At 47.4% G+C, this 19,632-nt stretch overlaps 1 protein-coding gene across 2 annotated transcripts in view; it reads left to right on the top strand.

Annotated features, from left to right (window-relative positions):
* Positions 1-19,632, top strand: part of LOC146869314 (solute carrier family 12 member 6-like) — an 818,593-nt gene that overhangs the window by 358,950 nt on the left and 440,011 nt on the right. For both annotated transcript variants that reach the window (XM_085648043.1, XM_085647962.1), the window contains one exon: positions 4,614-4,712. In XM_085648043.1, coding sequence (XP_085504169.1) covers positions 4,614-4,712 — 99 coding nt within the window. The remainder of the gene's footprint in view (positions 1-4,613; positions 4,713-19,632) is intronic.

The raw sequence follows: 19,632 nt of genomic DNA, 5'->3' as shown, positions 1-19,632 counted from the left end.
GGAACTTCATTCTGACTCTGTGGAGGAGGATTTCTTGGTGGACACGTTCTCCACATCAGAAAGAACGGTCAAGACTCTACCAATGTTAAAAGGGGTTATTAAACATGCTAAGGACATCTTTAAGGAGACAACCAGAGCACGGGTATTGAACCCGAGAATAGAGAAAAAATACAAACCAGCCCCAGGAGACCCAACGTACATTAAGGGTCTATTGCCGTTGGACTCCATGGTAGTTTCTAATGCTCGCAAAAGAGCTAACTCGCAGACTACAGGTGATGCTCCTCCTCCAGACAAGGAGTCCAAAGTGCTAGAAACATCAGGAAAGAGGATAGCAGCACAAGCAGCAAACATCTGGCGCATTGCCAACACTCAGGCACTCCTGGCCCGATACGACAGGTCACACTACGATACCCTAGAAACACTGCTAGAACACCTACCAGATGAATACAAAGATGGAGCGGAGCTCCTCATCAGAGAGGGACAACCCATTACAAATGCGTCCATCAAATGCACACTAGATGCAGCTGACACTGCAGCAAGGGCAATCAACACTAGTGTGATGTTGAGGAGGCACGCATGGCTGAGAATATCAGGTTTCAAACCTGAGATTCAAAATAATATCTTGAATCAACCAGTCAACCCAGACTTTTTATTTGGCCCCGAGGTTGACGCTACACTGGAAAAGATTAAAAAGGACACTGAAACTGCGAAATCTATGGGGGCTCTACAGTCGCAGCAGTTTCGGAGTGGCTCCTTTCGTCGCCCCGGGAATAGAGGAGCAGCTAGAGGTCAGGGGTCCCAGCAGCAGTACAGTAAACGAGGTACCCAGAGTACCTATAATAAGAACAATAGGGGTGGATATCGTGGATCCAGCACCAAAGGAATAGGACAAGGACACAACAACACCAGGTCCTCCGCCAATAACAAACAGTGACGTCTTGTCACTGCCCCCCGCCCACATAACACCGGTCGGGGGGAGACTCCAACAGTTCCTGCCAGTCTGGAGATCCATCACCACAGACAGGTGGGTCACAGAAATTGCCCAGTACGGTTATTGTCTGGAATAAACATCCAATCCACCCAATATACCACCAAGACACCGTCCTATGTCCGCAGAGCACTTGGCATTATTGCAGCAAGAAGTACTAAGTATGCTACAGAAAGAAGCCATAGAGCTCGTGCCTGTAGAACAGCGAGGGTCAGGGGTGTACTCTCTGTACTTCTTAATCCCAAAAAAGGACGGGTCTCTCAGACCTATACTGGACCTGAGACCTCTCAACCAATACATTCTGTCAGAGCATTTTCATATGCTCACCCTCCAGCAGGTTCTGCCGTTACTCAGTCAGGGAGACTTCCTAGCAACACTGGATTTAAAGGATGCGTATTTCCACATACCCATACACCCATCACACAGAAAATATCTCAGGTTCACTCTTCAGGATCAGCATTATCAGTTCAAAGTCCTCCCTTTCGGAGTAACAACGGCGCCCAGAGTCTTTACCAAGTGCCTAGCGACAGTGGCTGCACACTTAAGGAGACAGCACATGCACGTCTTCCCTTACCTGGACGACTGGCTTGTTCAGGCAAAGTCAGCCAGGCAGTGTGCCAGCCACATATCCCACACCATTCACCTTCTTCACAGTCTGGGATTCTCACTGAATTATCCAAAGTCACATCTTCAACCCGCCCACGTACGGCAATACCTGGGCGCGACCATAGACACTCTGGCAGCCAAAGCTCAGCCAAATTTAGCGAGGATCAACAGCATGCAACTGCTGATCAAAAAGGGCAGACCTCAACACTCCCTTCCAGCGCGAGTGTTCATGCAGTTGATAGGCATGATGGCCTCCTGCATCTTCATAGTCCCGCACGCGAGACTACATATGCGCCCGCTTCAGGAGTGCCTGGCACGTCAATGGAATCAGACTCAAGGACAGTTGAAAGACCTAGTGTTGGTGAGCGGTCGGGCATACAACTCTCTGCATTGGTGGAATCCACAAAACCTTTGCAAGGGCCGACCGTTCCAAGAGCCTGTTCCACAAATAATGCTGACGGCGGACGCGTCTCTCCACGGATGGGGAGCTCATGTACTCAATTACACAGTGCAGGGACTATGGACGATACAGTAACAAAAGATGCACATCAACCTTCTGGAACTGATGGCAATCTTCCTGGCAATGAAGTCTTTCAAAGTACACTTGTGCAACAAAGTCGTGTTGATCCGGACGGACAACATGACTGCCATGTACTACATACAGAAGCAGGGAGGAACACACTCTCCACAGTTGTCTCATCTGGCTCAGAGCATGTGGAGGTGGGCCATTCAGAGGAACATGTTCCTCATGGCAGAACACCTCCCGGGCAAGGACAACCAAATAGCAGATCTGCTCAGCAGACACAGCCACCAAATGCATGAGTAGGAGCTACATCCATCAGTACTCCAACCGTACTTCCAGCAGTGGGGTCATCCAGAGATAGGCCTATTCGCCACAAGGGAAAACGCAAAATGCCAAAGCTTTGCCGCCAGGTTCCCGCATCCACAGTCGCAGGGCAATGCGATATGGATGAACTGGTCAGGCAGATTTGCGTACGCTTTCCCCCCAGCGCCATTAATACCGCTAGTGGCACGCAAACTAAGGCAACACTCAATGACACTCATCCTGGTTGCTCCAATGTGGGCACGCCAGCCATGGTACACCACGTTACTAGAACTTTCCGTGGTGCCGCCTCAAAGACTACGGCTAACACCGAAACTTTTAACACAGAACCATGGCGAAATTCAGCACCCAGATCCGCAACAGCTGAACCTGGCGATCTGGCTCCTGAAGTCTTAGAGTTTGGCTACCTGAACCTGCCTCCAGAATGTATGAATATCATCAAGGAGGCCAGGAGACCCACAACCAGAGCTTGCTATGCGGCTAAATGGAAAAGATTTGTCATTTACTGTAAAAACAATGACATTAATCCGCTGGATGCATCCATTCAGAACATCATCTGTTACCTGTTACACTTATACCGATGCAATCTGGCATACAGCTCCATCCGTATACATCTAACCGCCATAGCAGCCTATCTCCAGAACAGGCAGCACCTCTCTTTATTCAGAGTGCCTGCCATCAAAGCCTTCTTAGAGGGACTCAAAAGAGTGATTCCTCCAACACACCCACCGGCACCGGTATGGAACCTGAATGTGGTCCTCACCAGATTGATGGGTCCACCTTTTGAACCTCTACATTCATGTGAGATTCAATTCCTCACCTGGAAAGTAGCTTTCTTAGTGGCAATAACTACGTTGAGAAGAGTTAGTGAACTCCAGGCACTAACCATTCAAGAGCCATTCATACAGGTTCACGCAAACAGAGTTGTACTACGTACCAACCCCACATTCATGCCTAAGGTGATATCGCAGTTCCACATGAATCCGACTATTGAACTGCCTGTTTTCTTTCCAAATCCAGAAAATGTCGCAGAGAGAATGCTCCATACACTAGATGTAAAGAGGGCCCTCATGTACTATATAGACAGAACAAAGGATTTTAGGAAAACAAAACAACTGTTCGTTGCCTTTTCTCCACAACACAAGGGCAACGCCATTTCCAAAGCAGGGATAGCCAGATGGATCGTTAAATGTATTCAAATTTGCTATGAAAAAGCTAAACGCACATTAACGATTCCCCCAAGAGCCTACTCAACACGAAAGTTAGGGGCGTCCATGGCTTTCCTAGGGAACATTCCTTTAGAGGAAATATGTAGAGCAGCCACATGGTCCACTATACATACATTTACCAAACACTACTGTGTAGATGTACATTCAAAACAGCAGGCAGCTGTAGGACAGGCTGTTCTCAAGACCCTTTTTCAGACTGCTGCAGCTGACACGGGCAGCCGCCGCTAATGGAGGGACTGCTATATAATCTATGCACAGATATGAATTCAGCAGCCCACATGCCTCGAACCGAATATGCTACTTACCAGTATGCATCTGTTCTTGGCATGTAGGGCTGCTGACATTCATATCGCCCACCCTCCTCCCCGGCGCCTGTAGCGGCTGCAGCACTCAGAATTACTGTATAGCATGGTCAACACTTACTGTATCTACTCCATCACTGCCACAATGGCGAAAAACAATCTGAGGATGGAGAGGATGCCAATGCGCACTTTAGTCCAGGGGAGGAGCCACCTATCTCGTGATACTTCGAAGACTCTTCCAGGACAACAATGTGCAATCATCCGGTCCCAACACTAGGAGGCGATCTATGCACAGATATGAATGTCAGCAGCCCTACATGCCAAGAACAGATGCATACTGGTAAGTAGCATATTCGATATACTTTTCTTTGTTCACACCACGTGTGGCTCCACCCCCTCTTTCCATAAATATGATAAGGGGGTGGGATTGTTGTGGCTCAGTGTGCCCGTTTATTAGGGGAATGGTAGTCTGAAACATGGGTTATGTTTGATAATAAAACAATTGTCAAATGTTAGAAATGCAATACATGAGGTGCTGCTGTTCCCTCTCTGCCTGTGCCCCAGCCTTTCTTCTGATCACCTGAAAAAGGATTTGCCTGTTTCTGCTGTTGCCTGTGTCCTAACATTTTGCTTCTACCTCCTAGGCATCATGGCTGGATCCAATCGCTCTGGAGATTTAAAAGATGCTCAGAAATCCATTCCCATTGGCACCATTCTAGCTATTCTTACTACGTCTTTTGTCTGTATCCTTGAAAATTAATAAGGACCAGAATTTGGGGGCTCAGGGTGCTTCACAATTTCATTATTTACAGACAAGGGTTACTTTCTGCTGGCGAAATAAGGACATTTCTGTATAATGAAGGCACTCTCTGTTTTCTTTTTAAAACTGTATGGGCTCTTTGAGTCTCCAGAAACAGGCAGGAATAGCTGAAAATGAAAACCTGGAAGCCATACACAGGGGCAGTTTCTCTTGTGTCCTTTATATGCTACATGGATTTCTTCCATCTTGTACAAGAGCTCAGACGGCCATTACAAGAAGAATGCCAATGGAAATGAAAGATTCTCTGATTAATAGATGCATCCCCTCTCCAAGCATGGCACTCCTCCCCCAGTAAGAAAAGCAAACAGCACTAAAAATAGGGGTGACTTAATGCTTTACCCTCTCACTGCTTTCTGAGAAAGCATTCCACTGTGCCAGAGTAAAAGGGGACTCTCAAAGAAATCGACGGATTCTGTGATGTCCTCTCCACTCTATATACATGTATGTGGTCTACGGCCCATACAATACAATTGTGGCGGTTCAGTAAGAATTCTTGAAAAGTTATTAGTCTGTGCATCATAGCTTTATGTCTGGGATTTACCTGGATCAACATTTTTCAGGGATCCACAAAGAATTAGCTTGCTTACTCATGGAAATCTATGCATATCATTCATTTGCATATTGTCTGCATAGCCAGCAGTCTGCTTGAATATGCTTACTATGGATCTACATGTGCACACTTATGTATTTGTGGCACATAGAACATTTGTTCTCTCTGGTGAAACTCCCTCCTACACAAAATAGAATATAGGGATGATTACTCCCTTTTTCCACCCTGTAAAAAAAAAACTTACTACTGATGTTAAAATGAATGCTTTTATGTGCGTTTCCAAGTGGGAATTTGCCTGCAAAATGTTTGTGCATGGGAAGGCCTGTATAGCGTTTTGCATGCCACTTAACACCTTTCCCATTCCGTCCCCAAAACGAGTTCCACCGGGCAGTCCTCCGTATTTGTGGATTGTTCCCATTGTTATCTCCTATTACAGGTACAGATATTTACTGACTCGGGTTCTCTATGTGTGCAGATTACTTTTTTCCACCTACATTTTGTTGAGGTCGCCAATATTTTACGAATCAGGAGGTTAGAAGGAAATGTTGCTGCTTGCTGTTACAAAATCTTAAACTGAGACTGAGGGGGGAAATTCACATTAAACAAGGAGCTGTTTAAACCATGTAGACACTACGAAGAGGTGTTTGCTATGTTAGCCTTTGATATGTTTTCTCATTGCAGCCTTTTCATTTCATTTGTCATCACTTCCTAGTGCTTAGGGAACACTCGCAATGTGCAGCTTAGGTAGAATATCTAACCTTACTCTCATATTCTCAGCATTTTAGAGTCCGATAGATTATCCTCTCCACTAGGTAGAAAATGTCAGCTGTCCTAGTTTGATAGCAGCAAGGAAAAGGTTTTAACACACAAAATGGAAATAAAGGAAAGAAGTTGTAAATGGAACATTTCATGTAACTGTGATAGCAAGTGTGGTCTAGTTCATTGTTGGGATGTTTGGCATAATGGAGACGCTGCATCGAGCGCGCGATGGTGCCATTGCAGCAGTTAGCAGTTGGCAGAGAGCATTGAGCTTCTGGCCCCTTTGTGAACAATGACATGAGCTTTCATCTTCTATCTTTGAAAGGGAGCTTCGGCCGCATTAGTGCTACTTTCACCGGTAGCACAGGCACCCCCGGGGGTATTCATTGCATCGGATAGTCTGCCATTTTGGCCATGTAGTATTGGGCCCCCTACTGCCCCTGTCTATGCCTGCTTGGAGATTTGTCTGCTTTGTATTGTTGCCAACTTCTTTCTGTGGGAGTTTTTCATTTCGAATGGAATCCTTGCCCCAGAATATTTCTGTGGGCAGTAAGGGTCATCTGAAAGGGACTCTGTATTGATGTGATCAGACAGTTTGCAGATCCCCCCCCCCCCCCCCCTATTCTTACCTTTGCCCATCCACAGCAGGAAGCCTTTAATGCTCTGGAAACGGGGTACAATATTCATGCTCGTCTCTTCCAGGACTCCTCTCAAATGTCCTTTTGGTGGTCCTGTTCTCTTAGCCGTGCCCAGTTGGGCTACTTACGTCTCCTGTGCCCTGTTTTGAATTCCCAGCCTGGTGATATTCTCATGGCTCTCCGTGGGCCCTTGCTGTGTAGCCTGCAAGGTGATCTGTTCATACTTTGATGGCTTTTGTGCTGATGACGTCTTTTTTAATCACCGCTGCTGGAGTATCCTCAGGCCTGTGAAGATAAGGGTATCTGTCACTTTTAAGAACTTTCACAACATCAGTGGAGTTGTCTCTGTGCTCATATTCCTGGACTGGTAGGGCATAGTGGCGCAATGCCTGGCCTTGGTTCTGAAACTAACATCCGGTGAAGTCTAAGATTACCAAACCACAAAAGGGGTCACCTCTCAAGATTAACAAAGGGATAGCACATATAAACCAATATAGTGCACTAACCTTTTGGTGAACTTGCTCCTTTCACGGCTCAGCTCCGTCCGGTAGCTGCCGCTGTGGCGGCTGCTGACACCTGGTCAGCAGTTCGAGGCCCTCCTCCACCACGCCTTACCCATGGTGGGCTAGTGGTAGAGCGTAACAGCTCTGCTGCTTGACTGCCCTTCTGCCTCTCCTTCTGCTTTTCTCTCTCGTTATTTTTTCCTGCCTCTGCCTTTTGCGCTATTGCCTTTCTTTCCTCCTTTCCTGTTTTTCTTCCTCTGTCGCCCCTGCCGCTGTGATCACCGCAGCCCAGCTGACCCTTCCCGCTCCTATGTTTTGGCACCTCCCAGCTCCCCTGCATCACCATTTAATGGCAGCCGTGCAGCAAGCGTGCTTAGGTGTGTCAAAGACATGCTGGCTGTGCCTGGACCGCACCCAGTACCAGGGACCCTAGCTCTCAGATCTTTCACCACTACGATGCAAGCACCCTGCCACCAAGCTTCGCTGAAGGAGATAGATGGACCCTTCTCCTGCCGGAACTGCAACCGCACCTTCACCCATGCCAACACACCTACTCTTCTTGCTGTTCAGCCGACCAACAGCACACCCGACCGTCTCTACTGCATCCTCCTGAACGTGCAATCCCTCCACAAACACACCACAGAAATCTGGGACCTCCTTGATGCCGCCTCTCCCGACATCAACTTCTTTCACAGAAACCTGGACCAACCCCAGTTCTGAACCGGACATTGCCATCACCATCCCCGACGGCTATGAAATCACCCGCAAGGATCGCGCTGACCGACCAGGAGGAGGCATCGCCATCGTGTACAAGAACACCCTCTGACTGGCCACTCACTCAAATGACTCATACGACTCAACGACAACCATGGAACACCTCCGTTTACAGATGCAGACCAACCCCAAAACCTCCCTCCTCGTCTACAGACACCCAGTCCCTGTCCGCCATCCTTTGACACCATCATAGACCTCATCTCACCCCAGGCTCTCGCATCCACTAAGTACATTCAACACGGAGACCTCAACTTTCACCTAGACAACTCTAGTCACCAGAAAATGGCCTCCCTACTGGAGAACCTCGCCAATATTGGGCTCATGCAGCTAGTGACTGCACCGACCCACACAGCCGGACACATACTCGACCCTGTTTTTTCTGCTAGCGGGAACATCACCTACAGCCACACCACCGAACTCCTTTGGAACGACCATCACTACATATATCTGGCCTTCGCCACGCCCATCGTACACCACTGCCCTCATTGCCCCACCCCTCTGTCGCACCTGGAACAAGGCCACCGAAGAACGTCTTTTCGACCTCCTCGGCATGGCCAACCTGCCAACATCAACAGATGCTAACACAGCAGCTCTTCACCGATAGATCTTCAACTGCGTCAACACTCTAGCACCCCTAAAGAAAACATCAGGCAAGCAACACTTCAAAAAAAGCCAGGTGGTTCACTCCCGCCCTCCACGAGTCCAGACGCACCTGCTGATGACTTGAGACTAGATGGAGGAACAAAACCCAAGAAACACATGCAACCTTCAAATCCGCCGTCAACGCACACCACCTTCTCCTCAAAACCTCAAAGCAAACGGCTTTCCAAGACAGGATAAATGCCAATGCACACAACAGCAAAGAATTCTTTGCCATCATCAAGGAGTTCGCCAGGCCCAACATCGAGATCAGACATCCCTCCCTCCCAAGACATCTGCAACAAACTCAGCACCTTTCTTCCACCAGAAGATCAGGCAGCTCTATGACGGTTTCAACACCCAAGACCCGGCCACTACACCCATCACCACTGCATGCAACCACGCTGCACTCCAACAGATCGTGCTCAACTGGACTCCACTAACCACAGATGACATACTCAAGACAATGAAGAGCATCCAGTCAGGAGCCCCATCGGATCCTTGTTGTACCACATCTTCCACAGAGCAGCCTCTTCCATCGCCCCCACCCAGGTTCGCTGCTCCATCAATTGCTCCATCAAATCCCCCACCTTCCCCAACGACTGGAAACACGCTGAGAGCAACCGCCTGTTGAAGAAATCATCCGCTGACCCAACAGACCTCAAGAACTTTAGACCCATCTTCCTCTTCTCCTTCCCAGCCAAAGTCCTCTAGAAGGCCATCAACACCCAACTCTCCGAGTTAATCAAAGAAAACCACATCTGGACACCTCCCAGTCTGGTTTCCGAAGCAACCACAGCACCAAGACCACACTCCTCACTGCCACCGATGACATCTGCTCCCTCCTCGACTGGGGCGATACCACAGCCCTCATCCTACTGGTCCTCTCGGCCGCCTTCTCCCACCGCACCACAAGACTTCACTACACCGGCATTTGCAACAAGGCACTGGACTGGCTCCATTCCTTCCTGACCGGCCGAACACAGTGGCTCAAACTACCCCCGTTTCTCTCAGAACGTATAGAGATCAGCTGAGGAGTGCCCTGGGGCTCCTCCCTATGCCGCACCCTCTGCAACATCTACACGGCTCCCCTCACAACCATCATTAGAAGCCATGGACTCAACATAGTCTCCTATGCTGACGACACCCAGCTGATCATCTCCCTAACCAACGGACCCACAGCTGCCAGAATCAACTTTCACAACGGAATGAAGGCAGTTGCTACCTGGATGCAAGACGGCTGCCTGAAGCTCAGCTCGGACAAGACCGAAGTACTCATCCTGGGACCTACCCCCTCAGCCTGGGCTGACTCCTTGTAGCCCGCTGGACTAGAATCTCTATCACCCCCTACGGACCACGCATGCAACCTTGGCATTATACTGAACTCCTCACTCTCAATGAACCACCAAGTCAATGCAGATTCGTCATCCTGCTTCCACACGCTCTGTCTGCTTCAAAAGACATTCAGATGGCTCCCCACAGTATTCAGAAAGACGGTCACCCACGCACTCATCACTAGTAGACTGGACTATGGCAATGCACTCTACTTTGGCATCACCCAGAAACAGCTCAGAAAAACTACAGAACATCCAAAACGTCAGAGCCAGACTGGTCCTCCGCATCCCTCACCACAGCCACATGACACACCTCCGACACCTCTGACAACTCCACTGGCTCCCCATCAACAAGAGAATCACCTTCAAGCTCCTCGCACATATCTACAAGGCCCTCCACGACGCAGGACCAGAATATCTGAACCACTGTCTTGTTTTCCACACACCTGCCAGATAACTCCTCTCCACCCAATTTGTCCTGACTTCTGTCCCACTATTCCACAAGACCAGAACTGGTGGAAGATCCTTCTCCTACCTCGCCACCAAGACCTGGAACACCCTGCCCCTCCACCTCAGGCAAACCTGGTCGTTGACCCAGTTCAGGAAGGACCTCAAGACCTGGCTCTTCGTCTGAACCCCCCACCCAAGATGGATCAGCAGCCCCTCCCCCCTCAGTGCCTTGAGACCTTCACAGGTGAGTAGCCGCGTTTTACAAACCCCTAATTGATTGGTGGATTAAATATATCGAGTAATAGATTTTGTTGCAACAAGTAATTGTAATGATATTTGTATACGGTCTGTTCCATGCTATTATTGGCCATTGCTTATTCTTTAAAAGCCACCATCTGAATATGCCAACAGCTAATGGTTTTTAGCAAGGGGAGTCGATTGGTTATTGGAAGTGTCAGAATAGGCGTTTCGAATTGGAGTTTCAAATAGCGAGGTTTTTGAAAGGGTTCTTTTAAGAGCCCTAACTAAACTCATCTCCCAAATTCCCTCATGTTCCAGTGCTTGGTGTTAAGCATTAATCAACTCTAATTCCCACCTAGTTAACTTATTCTTTGGACCTAGACAAATGGGGAGCAGCAGGGTTTGCTAAAATAATCAATAACAAATCAGTTAAATGTTGGCAATGAGTAGTAAAAGTGATGAGAGACAAAGCATTTGCTCCTTTCGGCCATTTTTGGCTGCTTATCGTATTGATAATCGGGAACTGATTTCTTCCTCAGAATCTCAACATCCTAGCAATTCACCTTTAGCTCTACAGAGCAACAACATGGATAAGCATGAATGGGCCTAAACTTTAAATGTTATGGAACCGACCATAACTCTGTGGAAAATAATGGACATCAATTTATTAGCACCAGAAAAACAAAATAAATGCCTAAACCTTTCCCCCAAATTCAATATCATAAATCCAGAAACAATTCACTGTTCATTGACCAGTCAGGGTAATATCTCTTTGCCTTTTCTGCCAATTTCTCTAATTTGCAACTTGATTCTGATGCTAAATCAGCACAAATAAGAATAATTCTGATCTCTCCTGACCAGCCACAGTATTGGTGTTACCCAGATTCCTTTCTCATATCCCAGGCTCTTGTAAACAGCTACCTTTTAGGTCAGATTACCTTACCAGAATTGCATGCAAGAGCTTTCATCAAACCCTTCCGTCACTGCTTTTAACTGCTTAGATCTTGACTTCGTGGATTGCAGATTTCTGACTCTCTCTAAATTACCTGGAAATGGACATTTTGAAAAAGGGAAATGATCCATCCATAGGTGCAGGAAACGACTTCTTCGGATTCCTGCCAAAACCATCATTAAAAGAAGTCGGGCAAGGGGACTTGATTTCACATATTCCATCTGCTCATCACTTCTTGCCTTCTCCCTACTTCAGCCAACCTTTCAGGGCGTCCCATCACCATGACATCCCCATGAAATTCCCATTAAAGGGCATTGTTAGTGCTAGGAATGGCCTTAGCCCAGAGACCCTTTTTCACAGAAATTTAAATGGTGAGATATAAGCATGTGCCTCAACCAGCAGCCACATGTTATCCCCATAACACACAGACCCAACCTTGTACGTATCATACTAATTACCACACGCCCTGAAACTACAGAATACACTAACTGAAGCAGAAAAGGTTTCAAGATAATGAATCACTGCATTAATCCCCTGCCTGACCCACCTATTCCACACTCTACAGACAAGATCAATGCCATCAATCTCTTCTTCAGTGAAAAATAAGGAGCATCCAACAGAACATTGACAAAACCAAGTCTTCTCCTCTAACATCCACTCCCTAGTTTACAATTTAACAATGGTGACCTTCAAAGCCCTGTCTCTCACAAATCTTGCTGACATACCCAGCTCCCTCAAAGCCTTTACCTATGAAGATGATGTCGCTCTGGGGAAGCGCTCTCACCCCCACTCACCATTATCAATGCCGCCCTCATTCAGGGCATCTTTTCAATAGCTCTCAAGACAGGTCAGATCCACCCAATCCTAAAGAAATCTACATTAGACCCTGATGACCTCTCCAACCACCAGCCCATCACTTGCTCACTCGTCATTAGCAAGATCACGGAAAAAGCAGTTTATGTTCAACTCCCTTGTCACATCAGTGCTAACCATCTCCTACATGACTATCAGCCTGGCTTCAGATCATGCTGCTGCACAGAGACAGCTAACATACAAGTCTTGCTGCTGCATGGAGACTGCTAATGTACAAATCACAGACGACACCCTCCAAACAGATAAAGAGGCCCCTGCCTCCCGATACTGCTAGACCGCTCACCTGCCATCAACTAAGCTGTTCATACAAACCTCAACCACACCCTGGAGTTTTGAATGAGATTCAAAGGCAATGTTCATCACTGGTGCTCCTCCTAACTTTCTAGTCGAAAACGGTTTGTTCACATAGGCACCTCCAGGTCCCAGAAGATTATTGTTACCTGCAGAGTCCGACAGAGTTCCATACTGTCTCCTGTCATCTTCAACCTGTTTGAGTTCCTTTGAGCTCTATTAGCAGACAACATCGGCATTCACCAGTATGCCCATGACATACTGCTCCTACAGAAACTCTCCTTTGCCCCAGACATCCAACATCTCAAACTTTGTCTGCACCTCATTCAGACCTGAATGTCCAGTACCTACCTGGATCCTAACTCACACAGTAATAACTAACAAGCTGTCCTCTCACTCGTTGACTGAGCTTGCTTTTGACCCTGAACATTGCTCCGCTGCCTTTTTGCCTAGGTTTGCGTTATGCAGTTACACATACATATTTTTTTCACAATACTATTCTAAGCCTTTAAGTTAGAGAAGTTCTGCATTTAGGTGTCTAGAGAAGCTGTTGGACACTTCTGCCTGTCTTCAAGTTTCCATCAATAAAAGTATAGGTTGTTTCCACAATTCAAGTGATGAAAGATTTCTTACACGACCTCAGGAAAGTTTTCTCATTTCTAAAGTGAACCACATCATCTGGATTGCTGGTTATAGTTTTGACAAGATTAATGGGGGCTTTGGCTCAGGGCCACTGTCTTCACAACTCTGACGTGTTTATCCCAACATTGCGTTTGAAAATTGAATTAGTGAAATAGAACACATATCAAACCAGAAAATTGCAGAAACATTCACTCTCCAAATATCGCAGCTTTCGTATTTGAGACCTCTGCACCTGGGATAAGAACAAGCGAATATCTACAAATGCTCTAGAAACAACTTGTGAACCTCATAAGCTGAACTAGTAGCTCTGTTATTGGAGTACAATACCCTTTCTTCCTAAAGGATTGTTGCTATACTGATTATCAGTCCTAAAACACTTTTCTTAGTAAAGAGATAGATTAGCAAGGAAAATTGTAAAATAATTGAAATCATTAATCATCAATGTATTTTTCCCTTCTTTGTTCCTGACAATTTATCGGACAAATGCTAAACAGTGTTCTCTTAGCTGAACTACACCAGGGCAGAAGGGGAGGTGGGATGATACACACCAGAACTATAAATGCAAAAATATGGACAGTGAAGGGAGAAAGGCCCAACATTAATCTAACACAACAAAAAATAATAGCAAAAGACATATAAAAGCACTGTTGCAAAGTAAAAGATGTGAAAAGGATAGTAAAAGCCACCCAAGAGACAAACATTGTGTAAAATGTTGGTATAAATGTCAATTTACAAGGGTGGATCATTTTAGAGAAAAACTATTTCACAATTCGTACTATGATTATGTACCTAACTACCAATCAATTTTCTTTTCAAGCATCTTGGAAAATGGCCAGGGCGGTATAATTTTGAAGTCCAACACAAACACATATTTTCATGCTTTCTGTAAACATTATTGTGTAGCACTAATTATAAGGTCTCATCCGTGAGTTCTCAAAAATTCCCTCTTTCCCCCCCCCACTGCATCTTCTGTTCCCTTTTGATAATCACTTCCATTTACAATATTTAAATCTTTAAAAAAAGGTATGTCAACAGTAGCTAACAACTGTTTTTCAGCATTCCTAAGCCTCATTTTTCTAAAATGATGTTCTCTGTTGTATTCCTGATCACAAGGCAACATTAGGTGAAATTTAATATAATTAAGACCCCCAAACAAATCACTGCCTGCAAAGGGAGTGAAAGGCTAAAAGTATTGTCTGCATGTGTTCTGAGATAGATTAATAGAATGTGAATCTATTATTGATGTGTTCTAGAAGTATGTTTGGATGTGAGTGACTATGAAACTACTATTCCACTTTTTTGCATTGACATGAGAATCCAGAGGCAGGCACCAGAAACAGTATAACATTTAAGTGACCAATTTAAAAGAATAAAAGGCTGTCACAATCTCGTTCTGAATGTTTTTTTTGCTTAGGAGAACACAAGCTAGAAGTATTATGTCGCCCCAGTTAGGTTTCCTATGGGGGATGTTCTGATCTTTTTTTCCGGGTATCCATTTGCTACTATGAGGAGCTCAGAAGATTATGGCAAAATTCCTCGTTAACGAAGAGATGCTTAAACCTTCTGCTCTAGAATGATCCTTGCCACTGCCTATAATTAGGGCTCCCAGTTATATGGTATTTTTCTTATTTTTTTTTTTACATTTCCATCTAGATTTCTCCATATTTATTTTTTGTTTTTATCCATATTTATTTTGGATTTTGTGAACAAATGAAGATTAAAGATTAAACTGGTATATTTCCACATTTATTTGATAAATATGCACTCATGCTTTAATGTCTGCCAAGTTTCAGTGATCTGAACACCCGCAGAAGATAATTCAGTCTACTTATATGAAAATATGCACATTTTAGTATCAACCATGTGCATATCTTCTACTGTTTAAGCCTCTTTGCTAAAATTCCTTTCTTTTTTAACCCCCTTACCTATCAATCCACACAGTTATTGGCCTGGCAGTCATGGCAGAGAGTATTTAGAATCATTAAAAAAGCAACCCAATTTCCAGTTTTATCCACATTTAAAAATAAATACATTCAAGGAAAATAAATTATTTTTTGTCTTTATTTGTCTGTAAAAATCAATAAAAACGGAAATCTGAAAGAAACAGTTATAGATTCCTTTCCGTAGAATTACCTCCAGGCATAAGACTGGATCCGGAAAATTTTCGTCAGCAGTACCCCTGCGCGACGGAAGAAGGCGTTGGTCGACTCCGCGTTCGTTGTTGGCGTCGTGGTCACCGGGATGACGTCACTGTAGCTACATAGACGCCGCCTTCACGCGCTGACGTCAGTTCTTCCTTTTACCACACCAGCATGCGCAGATCCGGAGAGAGCCGTACCCCCAGTCACTTTTTGACTGACTTTTTCTCGATGTTTGTCGACGTCGATTTTTGAGTCCATCGACTCCTGGTGCACAAGGGTTGGTGACGGATGTCGGTGACGGATCCGCACCGTTTGTGCCTCTTCTGCCTGGAGCGCGACCCCAAGTCGTGCTCCGACTGCCAGACCATGAACCCGAAGTCTTTGTGGTACTTTTCCCGAAAGCTGTTCGAGGCTCGGCAGTCGGCTCCAGGCCGCTCGACGTCCCGATCACATAGGAGGTTGAGGGACCGGTCATGGAGCCACCATCATTCTTCTTCCAAGACTTCGCACTCAGGGTCAGATAAGTTGAAGCACAAGAAGAAGTCGAAGAAGCATCTTCGCTCTTAAACTTCTCCCCATCTGTCGGGCGACGCGACGAGGGATGCGGGTGGTGCCCCTCCCGCGGCTCCGTGTGCAGAGCCCAAAAGGTCGACTCCGGGTTTCCCCCCCTTTCCGACAGGTGCGAACCCTGCCCAGCTTCGTCAGTTTTAAGAATAGACGCATGCCATCTTTGGGCAGCCCGACTCCGCCGGCGTGCCTTCAGGCCCCGCGGACTCGGCTGGAGGCCCTGGGCCTTCGACGCCGGCGACTCCGCCCTTGGCACCGGAGGGTTCCCTTGGATCTAGGCCTGGATCCAGTTTGGCGCCGGTCGACCTAGTCACGCCTCCCTGGCGCCGATTCCACCGGCACCACGTCTGCAGCCAGTGTCGGCTGAGTCCCCAGCAGACGTCAACCCCGGCCTGAACCTCGGGGTAGACACAGAGCCGGACCGGCGTCAGCGGGTACTTTTTGTGCCCCTGTTCTACCCTTTGAGACCAGATTGGCAGCCATAGGAGGGTGAGGAGCACTGGGAAGGGTCTGGAGACCTTTTAACTGACCAGTTAGGTTATGAACCGGACTGGAGAGAGGAACTGGGGGAAGCCAGTGGTCTGGATTCCTCACCAGACCTTGGTGTCGGACAGGTGGGTTTGGCAAATAGTCTGAAGGGGCTTCTCCCTCCCCTTCGAGACTACCCCTCCAGCCATGCCACCTCAGTACCATTGCATGTCGGAGGATCATCTGGCCCTTCTCAAACAGGAAGTTTCGGCACACATGGCCAAGGCGGCCATCGAGCGAGTTCCTGTCCTAGAAGTAGGTCGTGGTTGCTATTCCCACTACTTTTTGGTGCCCAAGAAGGAAAAAGGCATGCGTCCTATCTTGGATCTCAGGAACGTCAACCGCTTCCTCCGGAAGGAGAAGGTCAGAATGTTGATGCTAGCTCAGGTCCTGTCTGCCCTCGACCCTGGAGACTGGATGGTAGCGTTGGACTTGCAGGATGCTTATTTTCACATCCCTGTCCTGCCGGCCCACCGGCATTACCTATGGTTCACAGTAGGCCACAAGCACTTTCAGTTTACCATGCTCCCCTTTGGCCTTACCAGCACCCCTCGGGTGTTCACTAAGTGATGGCGGTGGTCGCTGCTCATCAGCGCAGATCAGGGGTTCAAGTCTTTCCCTCTCGACTGGCTGATGGCGGCTGGCTCGTCCCAGGCTGTCGTCTCCCACCTCCAGACTATGGCCGACCTCCTGCATTCGCTGGGGTTTTCAGTCAACATGCCGAAGTCACACCTGACTCCCTCACAGAAGCTCCTTTTTATCGGAGTGGATCTGGAGACAACGCAGTTTCGGGTCTATCCTCCAGAACAGCAAGTGCGGGATTTTCGGGCTATGATTTCGATCTTTCAGCCTCTATCCCAGGTTGCGGTCAGGATGACCCTCAGGCTGCTAGGCCTGATGGCCTCCTGCATCCTGCTGGTGGACCATGCCAGATGGCATATGTGGACTCTGCAGTGGGACCTGAAGTTCCAGTGGGCACAACATCAGGGGAATCTGTCCAGATTGCGTCCAGATCTGGGAGGGCACTGTGCATCAATTGCAGTGGTGGCTAACGAACCAGGATTGGGTCGACGGCAGATCCCTTTCCACTTCCCCAACCAGAGTTCACAGTAGTGACCAATGCATCACTTCTGGGATGGGGCGGCCACATGGGGAGGCGGAGATCAGAGACCTCTGGTCTCCGGCGGAGTCCGAGCTCCACATCAACCCTCTGGAGCTTCGGGTGATTCGTCTTGCACTCAAAGCATTCCTTCCCTTTGTCCGGGGAAGAGTAGTGCAGGTGTTCACGGACAACACCACCGCCATGTGGTACTACAACAAACAAGTCGGGGTGGGGTCGTGGACCCTATGTCAGGAGGCCCTCCGCCTCTGGACAAGGCTGGAACATCAGGGCATATCCCTGGTGGTTCAACACCTGGCAAGTTCCCTGAACGCCATGGCGGACAAACTCAGCCACAGGTGCATGATGGATCACGAATGGCGTCTTCACTCGGAGGTGGTGCAAGGTCTCTTTCAACAGTGGGGAGAGGCTTGGTAAGATCTATTCGCCACCAAAGAGAACGCGCAATTTCAGCAATTCTGCGCGTTGGAATTTCCAAGGCAGCTTGGGCACAAAGAGTCTGGTATCCCGAGCTGCTCAACATGGCCATTGATCCTCCGATCAGACTGCCTCTTCGGGAGGATCTTCTGTCACAGCAGCAGGGGGATGGTCCTCCACCCGAACCTGTCCATCCTCCACCTCCTTGCATGGAGATTGAGCGGCGGCAGTAGACGTCATTTGACTTGCTTCCCAAAGTTTGTGATGTTATCTTGGCAGCCAGGCGTCCCTCCATTAAGACGGCAGATGTAACAAATTTGTGGCATAGTGCACAGCAAAGGCTGTGGATCCCCTTTCCACCCCACATTTCTGAGGTTCTCTTGTTCCTCCTTTCTTTGGCCCAGCAGGGCTCTGCTTTGGGCACTCTCAAGGGCTATCTCTCAGCCATTTCAGCCTTTTTTAAGCTTCCTGATCAGCCTTCCCCTGTTGTAAATCGCTTTCTTAAGGGCATTACTCCTCTTTTTCCTTCTGTTCCCTTCGTAATGTCTAAGTGGGACTTGAACTTGGTTCTTACCTACCTTATGTGTGCTCCCTGTGAGCCGCTACATAACTATCCTCTCAGGCTTCTAACTTTGAAAACTGCCTTTCTGGTGGCCATCACCGCACAGGGTGAGTGAGCTACAAGCTTTCTTCCAAGCCTCCCTTTCTGTCTGTCCATCTGGACAAGGTCGTCCTCATAATTAGACCTTTCTTTCTTTCCAAGGTGGTTACTTCTTTCCACATTGGCCAAACCCTCACTTTGCCTGCCTTCTTTCCACCTCTGCATCCTTTAAAAGAGGAAGAGATCCAAAACATGCGCTTTTCTTCTTCCTTCTACTTGGATCGTGTGAGAAGTTGGCCTGATATATGATGTCACTAGTTCTAGTGTACACCTTGTATCAGTCCAAACAACCCTTATGGTGATTGGTTGTAAAGTCAACCTTATAGACCAGCTATCCTAGTGGTAGCATGGACAAGAGCAGTCTTAGGCTAAACTCTGTATTGCATGTGAAGCCAGCTGATATGCCATTTGCAATCCCCTGAATACCAAATGAAAGGACACCACAACAGATATATATAAAAATGGAATGTATTTATTCTAAGTCAAAATACCCTCAGCACTCTTTATGAGATTCGAGGTAAGTACAACACAGTCTTATTTAACCATACATAAGTCACACAGGTAAGTAATACAGTTAGGCCCTAGGGGCCACGCAAACCATGTACTAAGAAAGTGGTATTAGAACCACTGTCACAAACACAGGTTAGGCCTAGGCCTAGGGAATCGCTGGGGCTACACTATCCTATCAGTTGTTAGGCAGTGGGAGGCCCACGGGATTCAGGTGCAGAGTGGAAACACTCACGCGTAATGCGTTAAAGTCGATA

This window comes from Triturus cristatus, chromosome 1_1, assembly GCF_964204655.1.
Source record: "Triturus cristatus chromosome 1_1, aTriCri1.1, whole genome shotgun sequence".
NCBI lineage: Eukaryota > Metazoa > Chordata > Amphibia > Caudata > Salamandridae > Triturus > Triturus cristatus.
This window is presented reverse-complemented; position numbering and strand designations above follow the sequence as displayed.